The sequence below is a fragment of the Rhinatrema bivittatum genome, chromosome 7 (genome assembly GCF_901001135.1).
Source record: "Rhinatrema bivittatum chromosome 7, aRhiBiv1.1, whole genome shotgun sequence".
Classification (NCBI taxonomy): Eukaryota; Metazoa; Chordata; class Amphibia; order Gymnophiona; family Rhinatrematidae; genus Rhinatrema; species Rhinatrema bivittatum.
In genome coordinates, this window is record NC_042621.1 from 284,223,689 (window position 1) to 284,241,206 (window position 17,518).

At 42.5% G+C, this 17,518-nt stretch overlaps 1 protein-coding gene across 1 annotated transcript in view; it reads right to left on the reverse strand.

The window, feature by feature from the left end:
* The window catches only part of LOC115095960 (VPS10 domain-containing receptor SorCS1-like), a 1,120,107-nt gene that overhangs the window by 443,820 nt on the left and 658,769 nt on the right, over positions 1 to 17,518 (reverse strand). The window contains 1 exon segment of the mRNA XM_029610345.1: positions 13,454 to 13,612. Coding sequence (XP_029466205.1) covers positions 13,454 to 13,612 — 159 coding nt within the window.

The window sequence follows — 17,518 nt, forward strand, 5'->3', positions numbered from 1 at the left end:
AAATGAGCTTAGCCAGCTAATTTTAATTTACCTGGATATATTCAGCGGTGCAGGTAGGCCACTAAATAATCTGAGACAGATTAGCCAGATAGTTGTATCTGGGTAACTTGTTCAGCCGGACACAGTGACTGAATGCCAGCCTCATAACGTACTAAAATACTTCAAAGCATCTCCAGCGCTTTTCTCATATGTTATCGTTACATCACTCAGGTGTCAGTTCAAATCCTTCCTGCCCACAGGTAGACATTGCGTTTGAAGGGCATTACATGTGGCACAATATCTGACTTGGCCGTTGCTTTGTGTCTGTGGCAGGTATCCCTGATGTTCAAACTCACAACAATAACTGGGAAAAAAAAAAAAACAGACGCCCTCCTGACATCGCTAACACTATGACAGATCCTTTCATCTAACCGCTGCCTCACTTACTACACGGATCTATATGTTTTCACAGTGGCAATGTGAAAACAGTCTCGATGCCTCAGTTTATAACTCATACCTTGAGAACACACCACAGAAGAGCCTATAAAAGCAAGGGAAATTGGCTGTAGTCAATTTCCTTCTGTGACCAGTTGCTGGAGGCTTAATTTTTATTTGCTTTGTTGCTGTCATTTTTGCCATAAGCTTTAGAAAGAAAAATACAACTTTCCAATATTTGAACTGTGCAGAGGAGATAAAATTTTAATCAGCCCCTTTCTCGCCACCAAACTGAATGTTTTAGACTGACTATAATGTACCCATTCTTTCTGGGACCTGGTTTCTATAAATCCACAGAGTGAGCAGATACCATCTCCTTGTGATGCTAAGTGCTGTCTCTTGCTTTGATTGCTACGTCTATAGTTATTAATGCTTCTCCATTATTTCGTGATCCAGGGCTGATACTGCACATACCACGTTGTGCTAAGTTTCTTAATCACATCACCAGGGTTTGGAGACAGTTCGGTTCTACAACAGCGCATTTTACGAATGTTCCTTTTCTATTCTTTTGTGTGTGCGTTTGTGTGTTAAACACCCTCCAAACAACCACCGTCTTTAATGATGCTACTGAAGCCATTGCTCAAATGCCAGAAAGAATGAAGTCTTCGTTGGTACTCCGTAGCTTGTGTGCTCGCTGCCCCCTCACCTCTAGTGCCTCAGCACGTAGCCATAAATACGTCCGTGGGCTCAGACCTCTTCATCCCCACCGGACCGGTGCATTCACCGCAGCGATGCCCTTCAAGTGGCAGGGCTGGGCCTCATTCCTTTTTGCATTTGCCTCGGTGGGCAAACCTGTAGGTAAACCACCACCACCACCACCACTTTGCAGTAAGAGAAGCCAGCATCAGAATACTGATGTTAGCTGAATGCTCTAAGGTTTCCCTTGCAAAGTACTAACTTACCTAGTTGCCATGTAATAAGGGTTTTCCAAGGACATCCACTATCACCTTCCTAAGAACAGTCTCTGGTTTCTGTCTAAATTAAACAACACGTGGCTATTGTATTCACAGGCTTTAACGTGACATTAATTTTCTTTCTCGAAAGTCTTGCTATTGTTGGTACGTCACAGTTTAAATGCACTGCATTCTGCCTAAAAGTTTCATCTCTCATAATCTGGGTTTATAATACTATAAACCCAAGTGTGCAGCATAAGGTGGATTTTAAAAGCCATACGCATGCCAAAACGGGGAGATGGCCGCACACCTGGCACATGCGCGTGTCCACCCAATTTTATAAACCGCTTTGGGAAAAAGAGGTGTGGAATGTGGGTGGGGCATGGGTGTTCCAGGGCGGGGCCAAGAGATATGCGTGTATGTAGTGCACTTGAGTGCACATCCAGCTCAAAGTTACTTCTGCTATGGATGAGGTGTAAGTCTGAATAAAACTATTTTCAGGCATCTATGAAGTGCTTAAAGGATCTGGGGGGTAACTGTGGGAGTGCAGGCTAAAGGACCAGGGGTTCTTGAGGACTTAGCTATAGAATGGGCAAACTGGTGTATGAACTGGTGAAACCAGTCATGTCCTGGATGCATGCCTGTTATAAAACTCCCTCACTTCCACATCTCAAAGCTGACATTTCTCTGATGTGTGCGTACACCTTTAAAATAGGGAGCACACATACGTGTGCCCAGCCTATTTTATAATGGGGCAGATTTTTATTCTTACGCGCGCGGGGTACATTTGTGCACGCTACCCGGCGCATGCAAGGGGGTGCACATTTGTGCACCTTGCGCACACCGAGCCCTAGGGAAGGCCTGATGGCTTTCCCCTAGATGTGGAAAAGGCGTTCGATAAGGTGGATTGGCCTTTTTTGGAAGAGGTTCTTTGGGAGGCAGGATTTTGTTTGGGATAAAGTTAAGAAAGTGGATCAAAGCTGCCATGAAGGTGAATGGGGCCCTTTCTGAGAGCTTTCATTTGGCTGGTGGAATGAGGCAGGTTTGTCCCTTATCGCCATCGCTGTTTGTGTTGGTTATCAAACCATTGGCACAATGTAATAGATATAGATGAGTGAAGTAAAAGGGGTCCTGATGAAGGCCCAGGAGCAAAAGGTGGCCCTTTATGTGTTGATGTATTGGTTTATATGTCTGACCTGGCCATTTCTATTCCCAGCTTGCTGCAGGTGCTGAGTAAGTATGGCAAAGTTACTGGTTATAAATAAACTTATGCCCTTAGGTGATCTAAGGGGTACTATGTTGCCTAAAGAAATTCAGAACCCATTTAGATGGATGTTGTACAGAATACAATATCTGGGGGTATTTCTGTCCACTAAGGTGGATGAGCTTTTTTGCCTGGATTACTTTCCTCTGCTTGGGAGGCTCAGAGAAGAAGGAGGGGTAAGGCATGGGATGCCATTTAGTTGCTTAGGGAGGGCTAATGCTATTCAGATAAATTGGCTTCCCAGGCTACTCTATTTGTTTGCAATGTTGCCCATTATTCTTCTGTGTAGTTTGTTCCAAAGATTGAACAAAATAGTGGTAAATCTGATAGGAACAGGGAAATCAGCTTGTGTAAAACTGGCTACTTTGCAGAGGAATAGGGAGGAAGAAGGTATTAATTTCCCTGATTTTTACAACTTATTATTGGGCTGCTCTATTTCGTATTTTAGCCCAGTGGTATAACCCTGATACTGATCAACACTGGATTGAGGTGGGTTTGAGGGATCTAGGTCCTAGGGATGGATGATAGCACCCATGGGTTACGAGCCTTGAATGAAGGCTCTTTGGTTTGGAAATTGCCTCCCAAAACTGGTGGGAATTTGTGGGGAACACAGGGCAGTCAAGGATATGGGGGAATAAATCTTATTCTAGGGCATACTTAATTGACCCATTTAATGGCTGTCCCAGATATGGAGATAATTAGCCTTTCAACTTTGAAATCTTTCTTTCAGTTATTGATGCAAAGTGCATTTTGCTCTTGGGAGGCCTTTCGGAAAAGGTTTCAATTGGTCTCCTTCCCATTTTTGCAACTGCAGGATTTGGTATGCAGAGCCAGGGTACAGGAAGAGGTGTTGAGGCATCCAAGAATGGTGGAGAATGCAATTTTTGTTTGTGTAGAATATATGAGACAATGCAAAGGGCAAAGCAGCAGGAGCCCCTTTGAATAGCTGCAGCCTTGGAAAAGGAGTTGGGCCTCTATTAGAAATAGAAGGAGGAATGGGATTTTATTTGGGAGGAAATTTGGAAGTGTTGGAGGTCTTTAGATGTTATAGATCAGCAGAATCGGATAGTCATGCATTCTCATCTAGTGCCAGTTAAATGCACCAAATTATTTTAGCACATTCTGATATTTGCTAGAGAGAATGTAGGATGGCTGCTACCATATCTCATATTTTAGATTTTTGTCCAGTGATCTTGAACTATGGGGCAGAGGCTGTTAAATTAATCCAGTCAATGTTTTCCTTGTCCCTCCCTGATGATCCACAAAACTTTATATTAGCAGAGAGTAGGATTAAATGGACAGTTTTCTCAGTGGAAGGGAGTGGGCAGTGGAGTGCCTCAGAGATCTGTATTGGGACCCTTACTTTTCAATATATTTATAAATGATCTGGAAAGAAATACGACGAGTGACATAATCAAATTTGCAGATGATATAAAATTGTTCAGATTAGTTAAATCACAAGTAGATTGTGATAAATTGCAGGAAGACCTTGTGAGACTGGAAAATTGGGCATCAAAATGCCAGAAGAAATTTAATGTGGATAAGTGCAAGGTGATGCATATAGGGAGAAATAACCCATGCTGTAGTTACACGATGTTAGGTTCCATATTAGGTGCTACAACCCAAGAAAAAGATCTAGGCGTCATAGTGGATAACAAATTGAAATTGTCAGTTCAGTGTGCTGCAGCAGTCAAAAAAGCAAACAGAATGTTAGGAATTATTAGAAAGGGAATGGTGAATAAAACAGAAAATGTCATAATGCCTCTGTATCGCTCCATGGTGAGACCACACTTTGAATACTGTGTACAATTCTGGTCGCCGCATCTCAAAAAAGATATAATTGCAATGGAGAAGGTACAGAGAAGGCTACCAAAATGATAAGGGGAATGGAACAGCTCCCCTATGAGGAAAGACTAAAGAGTTTAGGACTTTTCAGCTTGGAGAAGAGATGGCTGAGGGGGGATATGATAGAGGTGTTTAAAATCATGAGAGGTCTAGAACGGGTAGATGTGAATCGGTTATTTACTGTTTTGGATATTAGAAAGACTAAGGGGCACTCCATGAAGTTAGCTATTACTAGCAATGGTAACATGGAATAGACCTAGTTTTTGGGTACTTGCCAGGTTCTTATGGCCTGGATTGGCAACCATTGGAAACAGGATGCTGGGCTTGATGGACCCTTGGTCTGACCCAGTATGGCATGTTCTTATGTTCTTATTTTGGCCGGTACATAAATGAGGAGAGGATACTCCTTTGGCTATTAGGCTGCATGCCTTGAGGATAATTGTACTGCTGAGGAGGTAGAGCAAACCTTCTTCTCTGTTGTACATGGACTGGTTGATGGAGTCTGTGAATGGTTGCAACTAGAGTTGCTATCCGCTAAAGTTTGAGGAAAGTGAAGATTGAGAGCTTCCGGATACTATCCTTAGATTTTTTTTTCTACAACGGGATGAGTATCTATTAGGATTTAGTGTTCTCATGTCAGCTTTTAGTGCTATTCTCCTGGTCAGGGAGGGAGGAGGGATTGGGCGGGGGGGGGGGGGGGGGTAGTGTGGAGAAAATATAAAAAATTGTATTGAGCATATTGTTTCTATATGAGCATGTTATAGCTTATGTGAGTGACTTTGAGGTACTTATACAATTGTACTACTGTTTGTGCTTATTGGAATGTGCTCAATAAAATTACAAATTAAGAACAAAAAACTCCCCAAACCGAAAAGAAATCATGATCCAAAAATGAAAAATATGAACTGAATCAAAAGAAAATGTCCATGTGCATCCCTACCTTCCTTCCAAACTTCATCCATCAAGCAAGAGCAAGATACTTTTGTTTGTACCCATCTACTCAATTGCCAAATCTTGACTCTGAACTTTCCACCTTGCATGGAATAGCCTCCTGAACAGCTGTATGGATGTTCCCTTTCTTTCCATGTACATATCCTTCTAAAAACTCATCTCTTTTTAGCCATCTTTTCAATGTTGAATGCTGGTTCTCCCTAGCCATGGCCTTCTTCATGTTAACCATTTCCTAAGTAAACAAAGCCCCCAAAACCGGTATGTCTGTGCCAGATTGTAAACTCCATGCAGCAGGGACTGTCTCTTACATGTGTTTATATACAATGATGCATATATTCAGCAGCGCTATAGAAATGTTTAATAGTAGAAGTAGATCATCACAATCGCCTATTGCTAGATACATGGTAGCTGGAGTCATCCAGCAGACATTAGACATTTAAATCTGGATTGAATGTAGGAAGGGACTCTGAACTGTACAATGCACAATGCTCAAAAATAGATGTTCCTCTAGTCTAGCTGTAATTACAACAGAATCTTAATTTACTTCTTCTGCTAATGATATTCCACCTGATTTAGTTTCACACATACTTGAGTAAATGTTTTTTAACCTGAATGGGAATACATTTTCAGCTCATCAATGGGAAGGTTAAATGAAGAATGAACTATACTGAACCTATTCAAAAATGACTTTTCCAAATTATGTGCCATCAAAAAAAAATCTTAATTGAATATAGACCTATGCTGCATAAATGGAATATACATCAATAGATAATTTCAACATTATAGAATAAACCACCATGTTATTTCCAGCTTCATGTGTTACTCTGCAAGGGAATTGTAATGAGAAAGCATATCTGAGGGTTGAACACTTAAAAAGATGTCACAATTATAAATCTACTTTTAATAGCTATGTTATTAATTCAAAGCAACTTTCATGTTAACATATTTTGCTGCAAAATGAGATGGACAAAGATGCAGTGTAGCTGTCAGAGGTTTTACTTTGGTTTCATTTATTTTCAGAAAAATTAACAAAATAATTATATATTGGCTTGATTTACCAAGGAGAAAACTTGTCAGATATCAAAAGTGTCTGTGTATTGCTATGGTGTCTTCCTCTTGCATACTCAGATGAAGCCAGACAGCCCAAGCATGGTGGGAACTTATTCATTAGGTTCTTTAATATAATTAGAAGTGGAAAAACAATCAGTGCTAGCTCCAAAGTAACATGCACTTTTGAGGAGGGACCTGCTGGTTTCACTTGTACATAAAAAAATGAATAATTCTAATAACAAATGTCTTTGGGATTGGCTTAATTTTAATTCTCACCAAGGTGAAAAACAGCATCGGCTGAAAACAGACATACTGTGGAATGGCACTATAGAGGTTTTCTTATATAGAGATGCCAATGCATTTCAGTTCTGAACTGCATTGACCATACTAGTCTAGAGGCTGTCAGCTGTATCACACTTTGCGGCCCTATTGTGAAGTGGTTGATTGTGTACAAATAACCAAGAGAAATAAAGATGAAATCACCAAAGGTCACATCAGACCCAGTCATAAACTCTCTATTGGTGAGAGCAATAACAACTGCAGCTGAGGAAATTCAGCTGAACTTCTACTGACAACCCATCCCTTTTGACTAATCAGAATGGTTAGTAGGAATGTGCAATCATTTGCAGCAAATGGGTAAAATGCATTGAATAAGACCATTTTTTGTTTCATTTGTGAACCCTCAAAATAAATGGATGTTGCCCAGAAATGTAAACAATAATTTGTATTTCATTTATTTCCCATTCAAATCTATGGCCCATTTAAAATTGCTATAGAAAGAATGCTGCAGGGACTAACTACTAACTATAGCAAGCCACCCTTGCCTGTGTGACATAGCAGCTGAGGCAGTACCAAGGTGAAAAACTAAGTGAAATAGATAGGATGGAAGACCAATCAAAGTGAAGCATTTTTTTTTAACTAGGCTATAGCTGTCATCAGGATCAAGTGATGCTGACATCTTCCTACTGAAAGGTCTGAACATGTACAAAGAAATTCCTTGCAGAGAAAGGTTGTACTTTCAGGAACTCTATTAAAGGTTAAATTTAAAAGCTGGGTGCGCACCAAAAACAGGAGATGTGAGCACACATAGAACATGTGTATGCCAACTTGATTTTAAAAGCTGCCTAGATGCGTGCACATCTCCCAATATACGAATATCTCACACAGAATGGAAAGGGGCATTGTGTGAGCAGGGAACAGGCATTCCAGGGTGCAGCCAAGTGAAATGCATGCAAGAACTTATGCGTCTGGGCACGTGCCCAGGTCCAATACTGCAAAACATTACTGCTACTATGGAGGAGGTATAAGTTAAAAACAAACAAACCAGCCATCCCTTAGGGGTTTTAAGGGCCTGAGGTAACTGGGGGGAATGCAAGCTATTATACCAGGGTGGTTTGGAGGACCTAGTTCTATATTGGCAAACTGGCAGATGAACTAGTGAAACTAGTCATGATGTGGACAAGCACTGGTTAGATAATTCCACTACTTACACAGCTCATATTCGAATGTGCACAGCTGTGCATGCCAAGTTGAAAAATAGGATGCACACATATATGTGCCCAAGCATATTTTATAACATATGTGTGTGTGTGTGTACATATATTAAATAACCGTGTCCCTGGGCATGTGCCAATGTGTGCCCATGTACCCCTTTGAAATTTACCATCCCAGAGTGGAAGGAAATCTTTTAAAAAGAAGGCTTTGGCATTGGCAAAGGGCTTTTTCAAATCTTCACTGCTGCAGTGTCACAGTTCTCTTTCTAGCTGTGACAGAGAGACAAAGGCATTGCTTTCTGTCCATTCAGTGGAGCAGGATAGGACTAGAGATAAAAGCAGTGCCAGTGAGGACTAATTTTTTGTCTCTCTGTCTGTTCTAAAACAGCACACTGAGCAGTGTGAATGTGCTATTGCTCCCAGGTTATCTACAGACAGATTGAAGAGAACTTTACCTGCCCTGGTATAATATTCACACATATTTTAAAATATACAACTGGACGAGTCCTGGTAGTGAATGTGTTGGATTTTATATTATTGTTTTATGTTGTAAACTGTAATCCACTTAGTATGATTCATCACTATAAGCGGATTATAGATATATATTAATAAATAAATAAGACGCACACCTTGAGCACAGCCTTGCCAGCCTTCTTGGTTCTCTTTTTAACAGGTTTTTGTTTTTTTTTGGCGTGTGTACAAAAGCAGTCAATCAGTAGTGCACGCTGCACACATATACACTGTATATAAATGTGGGTGTGTCAGAGAAAATTTTGCACACACAAGGGTGAATTTTAAAAACACCCCCCAAGGGTAAATCCGCCCCTTCTAAAATGTGCACGTAACCTCTGTTATGCGCACAAGGACTGGGCCTCATAAAAGCGGCGGTCCAGGGGCGGGGAGGGGTGGTCCAAGGAGCGGGGCGGAGCTGGAGGCAGCCATGTGGCGCTGTGCCAGGGGATCGCATGCCGGCAGGTTGCCAGCACGTGCAACTTATGCCAGCTCAGGAGCTGGTGTGAGTTCTTAAACAAAGAGGAAAAAAAAAGGTAGGATGTTTTAAGGGGTCGGGGAGGACAGGGGAAGAGGGAGGTAGTATGGGCAGGGGGGTAGGGAACTGGAGAACGCTGCAATGCGTCACCGTGCACATTTTGCAAAACTATCCCCGTCCCTGCATACGCCGCATGCACATGCAGGCTAAAAAAATCCAGTGTGCAGCCCGCTGATTTTATAACATGCGCACGCCAACGCGTCCATGTTGTAAAATCGACACATAAATGTGTGCGCGCCGGGTAGCGTGTTCACATGGACGCACGCACCTGTTAAAATCTACCCCACAGTGAGGCAGTGCTTCTCAACGGTGTTTTGGGGCACACTACTGTGCCTTGAGAAAGCACTTCCTGTTCCTCCGTGCTGGCAGCCTCAGCATGATCCTTCTCCTGGGGCTCATCTATTAATCAGTGCCCTAATCTCTTGCTTTCTAAAAACATAAGAACATAAGACAGGCCATACTGGGTCAGACTAAGTGTCCATCAAGCCCAGCATCCTCTTTCCAACAGTGGCCAATCCAGGCCATAAGAACCTGGCAAGTACCCAAACATTAAATAAATCTCAAGCTACTATGGCTTATTAATTAGCAGCAGTTTACGGATTTTTACTCTAGGAACTTATCCAAACCTTTTTTTAAACCCAGCTACACTAACTTCTGTAACCAAATCCTTTGGTAATGCATTCCAGAGCTTAACTTTGCCATTTAATCCTATTCTCTGTTTCCTGTCTTTTAACCATCTTGCAATCCACAAAAGGACATCGACTCATATCCCATGACTTTTTAGTTTTATTAAAAGTAGGGATATGCATTCGTTTCCCCTCTCGGGCCGTCAGCTGCCACTAATCAAAAAAGCGCCAATGGCCCTTTGCCCTTACCATGTGACAGGCTATCGGTGCCATTGGTGAGCCCCTGTCACATGGCAGGAGCAATGGATGGCCCGCGCCATTTTTTAAGATGGCACCAGCCGTTCATTGCTCCTACCATGTGACAGAGGTCTGCCAATGGCATCGATAGCCCCTGTCACACGGTAAGGGCAAAGGGCCATCGATGCCATTTTGATTACTGGCAGCCAACAGCGGGAGATCGCTCCTGGGACACCTGCAGGACCACCAGGGACTTTCAGTAAGTCTTGGGGGTGGGGGGGGGGGTCGGTCGGGCAAGTCTTGGGGGGTCAGAAGGGTGGGGGGGTGTAATTAATTAAATTTGAAGGGTTGGAGTGGGTTTGGATTTTTTTTTGGTTTTTTTTTACAACCCCAATTGTAATTCGGGGCGGGTTTCGGGCTTTGTTTCAGGAGGGTAGATGAAATAAAATTGACCCGAACCATGGGAAACAAAATTTCCTGCGGCGGGCTGATAATGAAGGCTGAACCAAAAGGTTCGGTGAAATCACATCTCTAATTAAAAGCCTCTCATGAGGGACTTTGTCGAACGCCTTCTGAAAATCCAAATACACCACATCTACTGGTTCACCATTGTCCACATGTTTATTCAACCCTTAAAAAAAAAGTAGGAGATTTGTGAGGCAAGACTTCCCTTGGGTAAATCCATGCTGGCTGTGTCCCATTAAACCATGTCTATCTAAATGTTTTGTGATTTTATTCTTTATAACAGATTCCATGATTTTTCCCGGCACTGAAGTCAGGCTCACCGGTCTATAGTTTCCTGAATACCCTTGGAGCCCTTTTTAAATATCAGATTAGTTACTCTGTCTAATGTGGTCCATTTAGCCAGACCATGTGTTTCTTCAGGTGCTTCTGTTGGTGAGCGGTGGGGAACTGCATTTTCAACCTATGATTTTATCTAAAAAAAAGAAGTGGCATTTTCATTACAAGCAGTTATGGTTTCTCGAGATGGAGGATGACGGGTCCTTGATTAAGGGGCAGATTTTAGTCACGCATACATGGACGTGCTGATTTTATAACATGCACCCACCAGCGCGCATGTTGTAAAATACATGGGTCGCACGCACATATAATCCGTGCCCGTATGTGCGGGCAGTGCACGCAAGTGAGGGGGACCTCTGCAATTTCCGCATGGCGACGCATTCCAGCCTTGCCCGGTTCCCTTCCCCCCCTACCTAACCTCCCTTCCCCTTCCCCTCTTCTCCCCACTTCCTAAACCCTATCTTTTTCTTCATTTCACAACCTACTTCTGCTCCCGAGCTGATGTAAGCTGCGTGCACCAGCAGCCGGGTCTTCGGGACAGCGATGAATGGTGCTGTCCCGGCCCACCCCCCCCCCCCCCGCCCCACCCAGAACACGCCGGCCCCTTTGAAGAGCCCTGGCACTTATTTGCGTACTGGCGTTTGCGCGCGTGGCCGGGCCTCCTCGAAAATTCGCCCGGTGCACGCAAGGCCCGGCCACCCGCGTAAACGCTGGAATTTTCGCGCGTAGGGCTATTAAAATATGCCCTTAAGTGTTTAACAACTTGAAAGAGCAATTTAGAGTTCTATATTACCCCATGAATCTGCTTAGCATAGTAATCTTTTTTTGCTTTATTGATTAATGCACAGTATTTTGTTAGGAGAGATCCTTATATTCCTAGGGATTCAGATGACCGGCATTTCTGCATTGTTTCTCAAATTTTCTAAGGGCCTGTTTGGTGTATCTTAAGTCAGCACTGCACCACGGCTTCTTTTATTTAGAGGTATTCCTTTCTTTTTTTTAATAGTTTTTGTCTGGATTGGACTTTTCAGCTATGTCATTGACAATGTGGTCCCAGGAATCAATTGCTGAGGAGGCATTAGCTTGATTTGATTCCAGCAGCTTATTTTTGATTGATTCTGAAAGTACTTCTTTTTTCTGAAGGTAAAAGTTTGATTATTATTTATATTTTTACGAATTGGGGTTGAGGAAGGTTATTTCCGCCTTTATTAATTGGTTATCTACTAAAATGATAGAAGGCTAAGCATTTAATCATTAAGAATGTACTGCTGTTCCCAGGCCAGGAAGAGACGTTATTTCTGCCACCACTGGCCTAGGCTGGGGAGACTGACGCCGGTCTAGAATGATGACAGAAACTTTATCCATGTCACTTGAAAAGAAGGGACATAAGAACATGCCATACTGGGTCAGACCAAGGGTCCATCAAGCCCAGCATCCTGTTTCCAACAGAGACCAAACCAGGCCACAAGAACCTGGTAAGTACCCAAAAACTAAGTCTATTCCATGTTACTGTTGCTAGTAATAGCAGTGGCTATTTTCCAAGTCAACTTAATTAATAGCAGGTAATGGACGTCTCCTCCAAGAACTTAGCCAATCCTTTTTTAAACACAGCTATACTAACTGCACTAACCACATCCTCTGGCAAAAAATTCCAGAGTTTAATTGTGCGTTGAGTGAAAAAGAACTTTCTCCGATTAGTTTTAAATGTGCCACATGCTAACTTCATGGAGTGCGCCCTAGTCTTTCTACTATCCGAAAGAGTAAAGAACCGATTCACATTTACCCATTCTAGACCTCTCATGATTTTAAACATTTCTATCATCTCCCCCCTCAGCTGTGTCTGCTCTAGGCAGGCATTAATTTCTGAGTGTAAAAATGTGCCGGTCAGGCACACTTTTTTTTTTTTTAGATCTGGGGAGAATAACTAATAGCCTTATCAACATGCATTTCCATGTGATGAGCGCTAATAGTTTTGCGGAGGGTTGGTTGCAAGTTTTGGATGCGCTAACCCCCTTATGGCATAAGGGAATGTGGATGCACTCGGCTGAGCGCACTGTTTTGCATCGGCCGCATAGTCAGGAAGCTGACAAGTTGTTACACAGAAAAAAAAAATGGATAACCCCCTGAGCTTACCCTTCCTTGGATATTTGTTTGCCAGCATCCAGACAAAGGGACTGCTTTGATATCTGGGTGGTTAGCAATGGAGATTCACTAGCAGCAGAAAGCCACGGGATGGACTCTCTTTCTCTCCTGGCGAGATCTCACTCAGCCATTGACCTCTGAGGTGGGAGGGTGGTTTTAACTCTGTGGCGCCCAACTAGTTGCTTTTATTCTTGATGTCACTCTCAGTTCTCCAGCAGGAGAGGTGAAGGCTGTGCCAGAGAAAAGTTTGGAATGAAGTGCTGCCTGGGCAGTCTGGTTGGAAGACCATGGTACCGGTCAAGTTAATGCAGCTCTGGGTTCTCTTAGGAGATTGGTGCAAACAGAAGTCCTCAGTTCAGGACAGTTTCAGGTTCCTTCTTTTTCTATCCCACTTAACAGCTATCTGGATTTTTATTACTCAGTCACACTCTGTGAGCTGAATCTACCCAACATTCTACGCCCTATTTATTATAAATTTCAGCACCGCCTGACCTAACTCTGCCTCGTTAAAGTGCCACAACCACAAATATAATGATTAGAAAGTGGGGTAAAATTCAACTCTGCAGAGGCCATTATAGTCCACTTAAGTTTAATATCGCTTGCCAGGAAATCAGTGGAGAGTAGCTTACCTTTTGGTCAAGACTGTAAGCAAGAATCCAGTCCTCTTGCTTGGAATGAAAGAGTAGACTGTGTATGTAAAAGTTCAGCCGGTACTTTTGATAGGTGGCCCCTTCATCTGAGCTGATCAGCAGACTGCTCTCAATCTCAGGGTCCGTCAGCAGCATGATCTGTGTTGATGGAAAGTTGCAAGAAGAGAATTGGTATAAACAGATCAAACGTTAAGCTAATAGCTTCTGTTATGGAACCGTTTTATGAAGTGGGCAATTTTTTTTTTTTATTGCAATACTTTTTGATAAATTAGACACTAACATAATAACATAGTAGATGATGGCAAAAAAGACCAGTTGACACATCTGGTCTGCCCTGCCATTTCTGTCCACCCAGTTAAGGATATATCCCAGTTGCTAACCCTAAAGGTTTAAGTGTACCTAAATCAAATTAGGTTTTCTACAATCCTGAATAGATGAGCATATGAATACACAATTTTAATGCAATAACCAAGCCCCAATTCCTCCCCATCAAGTTTCATAATCAACTAAACAGTTGCAAAAATTAGTGGCTGCCTCATATTCATCCTCCTATGTCCCCATGGCTTAAGAATGTAAGAAATATAATACTGGTTAAGACCAACGGTCCATTATGTCCACCATCCAATCTCCAACACTGGTCAATCTGACATGCTTAGAAGGAGTACCCAACAGATCCTATTGGGTAGATCCTTTTCCTGTTTTTCACTCCAAGCACATAGCAAGAGGAAATTGCAGTTTTAAAACCTAACTGGATAATAGTTCTTCACCAACCTGTCCTTTAGAAACATGTCCATACCTTTTCTAAACCTACTACCGGCCTTGAGTTCATCCTCTGGCAATAAATCAATAATATAAACAGACACAATTTTTGTAGTGCTACTGCATGTACGCAGCATTGCACAATAGTGAAAAATATTCAGGTACATTAAGTCCATGCCCCTAAAGAGTTTATAATCTTCATGGGTAACTGAGACCAAGGTCACAGAGAGTGTTAGTGAGAGAAGAGGGATTTGAACTGAGGTTTCCTTATTTCCAAGCCTATTTCCCTAACCAGTAGTCATGACTTTTGCAGATTCCAACCCTTAATTGCGCATTGGCTGAAAAAGAAAATGTTCTTAATATTTGTAATTTGCTACCAATTAGTTTCATAGAGTTGTCTATAAAACAGAAAGCAATAATTCCCTATTTACTGTTCCACTCATAAACCTCTGTCATATTCCCTGTCAGTCATCTCTTTTCCAAACTAAACAGACCTAATCTTTCAAACCTTTATCATTTGTGTTGCCCTTCTCTATACCTTTTCTACTTCTGAAATATCTTTTTTGGGACGGGATGATTAGATTGTATAATTGAGCATTACACATATGGGGGCGGATTTTAAAAGGGTTACGCCCATATATTACGTGCGTAACTGCGAAAACCTGCACCTGCACGCCAAGCCTATTTTGCATAGGCCCGGTGACGCGCATAAGCCCCGGGACGCACATTTGTCCCGGGGCTTGAAAAAAGGGGTGGGGCGTGGGCAGGGTGGGGCTGTCGGGGGGTGGGAACAGAGCCTCCAGGCACAGGGGCCATTTGCTTCTGTGCCCGGGATCGCGGGCCAGACATCAGCCAGCGCTCGGAACCTACGCCTGCCTGGAGGCAGGCACAACTTATAGGATAAAGGTAAGGGGAGGGGGTTTAGGTAGGGCTGGGGGCGGGTTAGGTAGAGGAAGGGAGGGGAAGGTGGGGGAGGTGGAAGGAAAGTTCCCTTTGAGGAAGGCTGCGCAGCTCGGCGCGTGCAAGTTGCACAATTGTGCACCCCCTTGCGCGCACATGTTATAAAATTGGGCGTACATTTGTGCGTGCACAAATGTACGCCCGAGCATACCTCTTAAAATCAGACCCATGGTGTGGTTGCAACATGAATTTCTACAGATTCATCTAACAGATTGAGCATTGCTTTGATTTTAATAAGCTAGCAATTCTTTTTGAAATATTAAAAGCAGTGATTTTAAAGCAGTGGCTTAAGCTAATCAGCCAACAATTTCCCCTAGGCAACAAGTTAAAAGTGTTAACAAAAGGATTCTATCCAAAAAAATAAAAGCAGCTTGGACACTGAACAAACTGAACATGTATCTCATTTTCACTAGATGATATTTAGCAATGCAGAGATGATGTAAAGCTCCTTAATTGCTTCACACCTTTTTATAAAGGTCACTTGTGTAAGGCATGGACTTGGGTCATCTTATTAGTCCATCACTATCATTGGTTTAGAACAAAAAAACAACTATGCGGGTCTTTATGTTGCTTTGCCTGCAGTAATGTTAAGGTTCAGCCATTAGGAAGATAACCTGAACAAGACCACATGATCATATTACCCCAGTGCTGAGGCCTCTGGATGGGCTGCCTGTCTCCTGGAGACTTTGATTCATCACGCTTTAAGTCACAATATTTCAGCACCAGTCAGCTCATCTTTTATTATCTATAAACCAGGGAGAATGCTAAGGTCAGGGAGCCGCAACCTGTTAAAGGTGCATTCAATTAAACAAATGCAGTTACCCGAAACCAGAGCGAGGATGGTTAGTGTTGCGGGGCCATTAATTTGGAACAGTTTGTTAAATGGCATTAGGTCCATAACTTTCAGGAAAAAAAGTAAAGGCATTTTTCTCTGAGCATGCATTTGGGGGTAGGAAGTAGTCAAGCATGTTTTTTTTTAATTCTGTTAGCCCTGTCTGAGACAGAATAGGTGAGGTGGGTAAGTTAGTTTTAATTTTATAGATTCTAGTCCAGTTTTTGTGTATGGATTTAGTGTGACTGTACTTACGGTAACCCAACAAGAACCACAAATTATGTAGGATGAAAGTACTGCAAATAAAAAATAAAATAAACACAAGAAACAGGGACTCTGCATCACAGGCTCTCAGGGGGATATAGAAACATCTGTTGGTCTTCCTGAGAAGACGTCCATATAATGATACGAGATAGCTGTACTGTGTGTATGCAAGGGTTTTACTGAAGGCAGGTTTTTTCTTTTGTTGTGAGTGTTATTGTGTAACTGCATCACAAGACTTGTAGCTAGCGCTGAAACAATTAATAAATTTCGCTCCTAGATAATGCTTTCCAACTTATATGTGCTTGGTTCACTAACTACTGATGTTAGTATTAGGGATAAACATTTCAATGATCCAAATATGAAAAAGCATGATGAAATGAGCCAATTTGTAATTGAAAAAGTATTATTTAATAATATACCACAGTTTGTAATTACATTAAAGTGGTGTGCATTTAAAAATGCAAAATAGTCTACAATATCGCAGAAGCATTATAACAATAAAACATAACATGATAGCAATAAAACCAACAAATTCAAATATATATAATAATAAGATCATATATCAAGATCAATTTAAAGGAATAATTTGCAAGCTCTCAGTAATTATAAGCCTGCTTAATTAACCGTGTTGTTAAACCTTTTTCAAAATTTTAGGAAGTTTTCCTCCAGTTGGAACTCTAACAGAATTTTATTTCAGAATAAAGGTGTTAAACTAAAGAAGAAAGGCAAGAATGCTCCAAGCTGATGTTTGTGGAAGATGGAATAACCAGGAGCCGTACGGCAAAATGGCACCGGCCGTACGGCAACACGATTCGAGTGCAGGAGGTCGTTCCCAGACCCCTGCTGGACTTTTGGCAAGTCTTGTGGGGGTCAGGAGGCCCCCCCAAGCTGGCCAAAAGTCCCTGGGGGTCCAGCAGGGGTCCGGGAGCGATCTCCTACGCTCGTGACGTCGGGGAATAGGAACCAAAATGGCGCCGGCGCTACCTTTGCCCTGTCATATGACAGGGCAAAGGTAGCACCGGCGCCATTTTTCTATCAACACACCCGTGGCCCGAGAGTGGAAGATCACAACGGGACCCCCCCACTGGACCCCAGGTAATTTAAGACATTTGGGGGGGGGGGTTCGGGAGGGTGGGGGATTTATTTTAAAGGGTCGGGGTGGGTTTTAGGGATGTTTTAGTGTGCCGGTTTCCCCGCCCTCCCCGATTTACGATTTACACGATATTTAC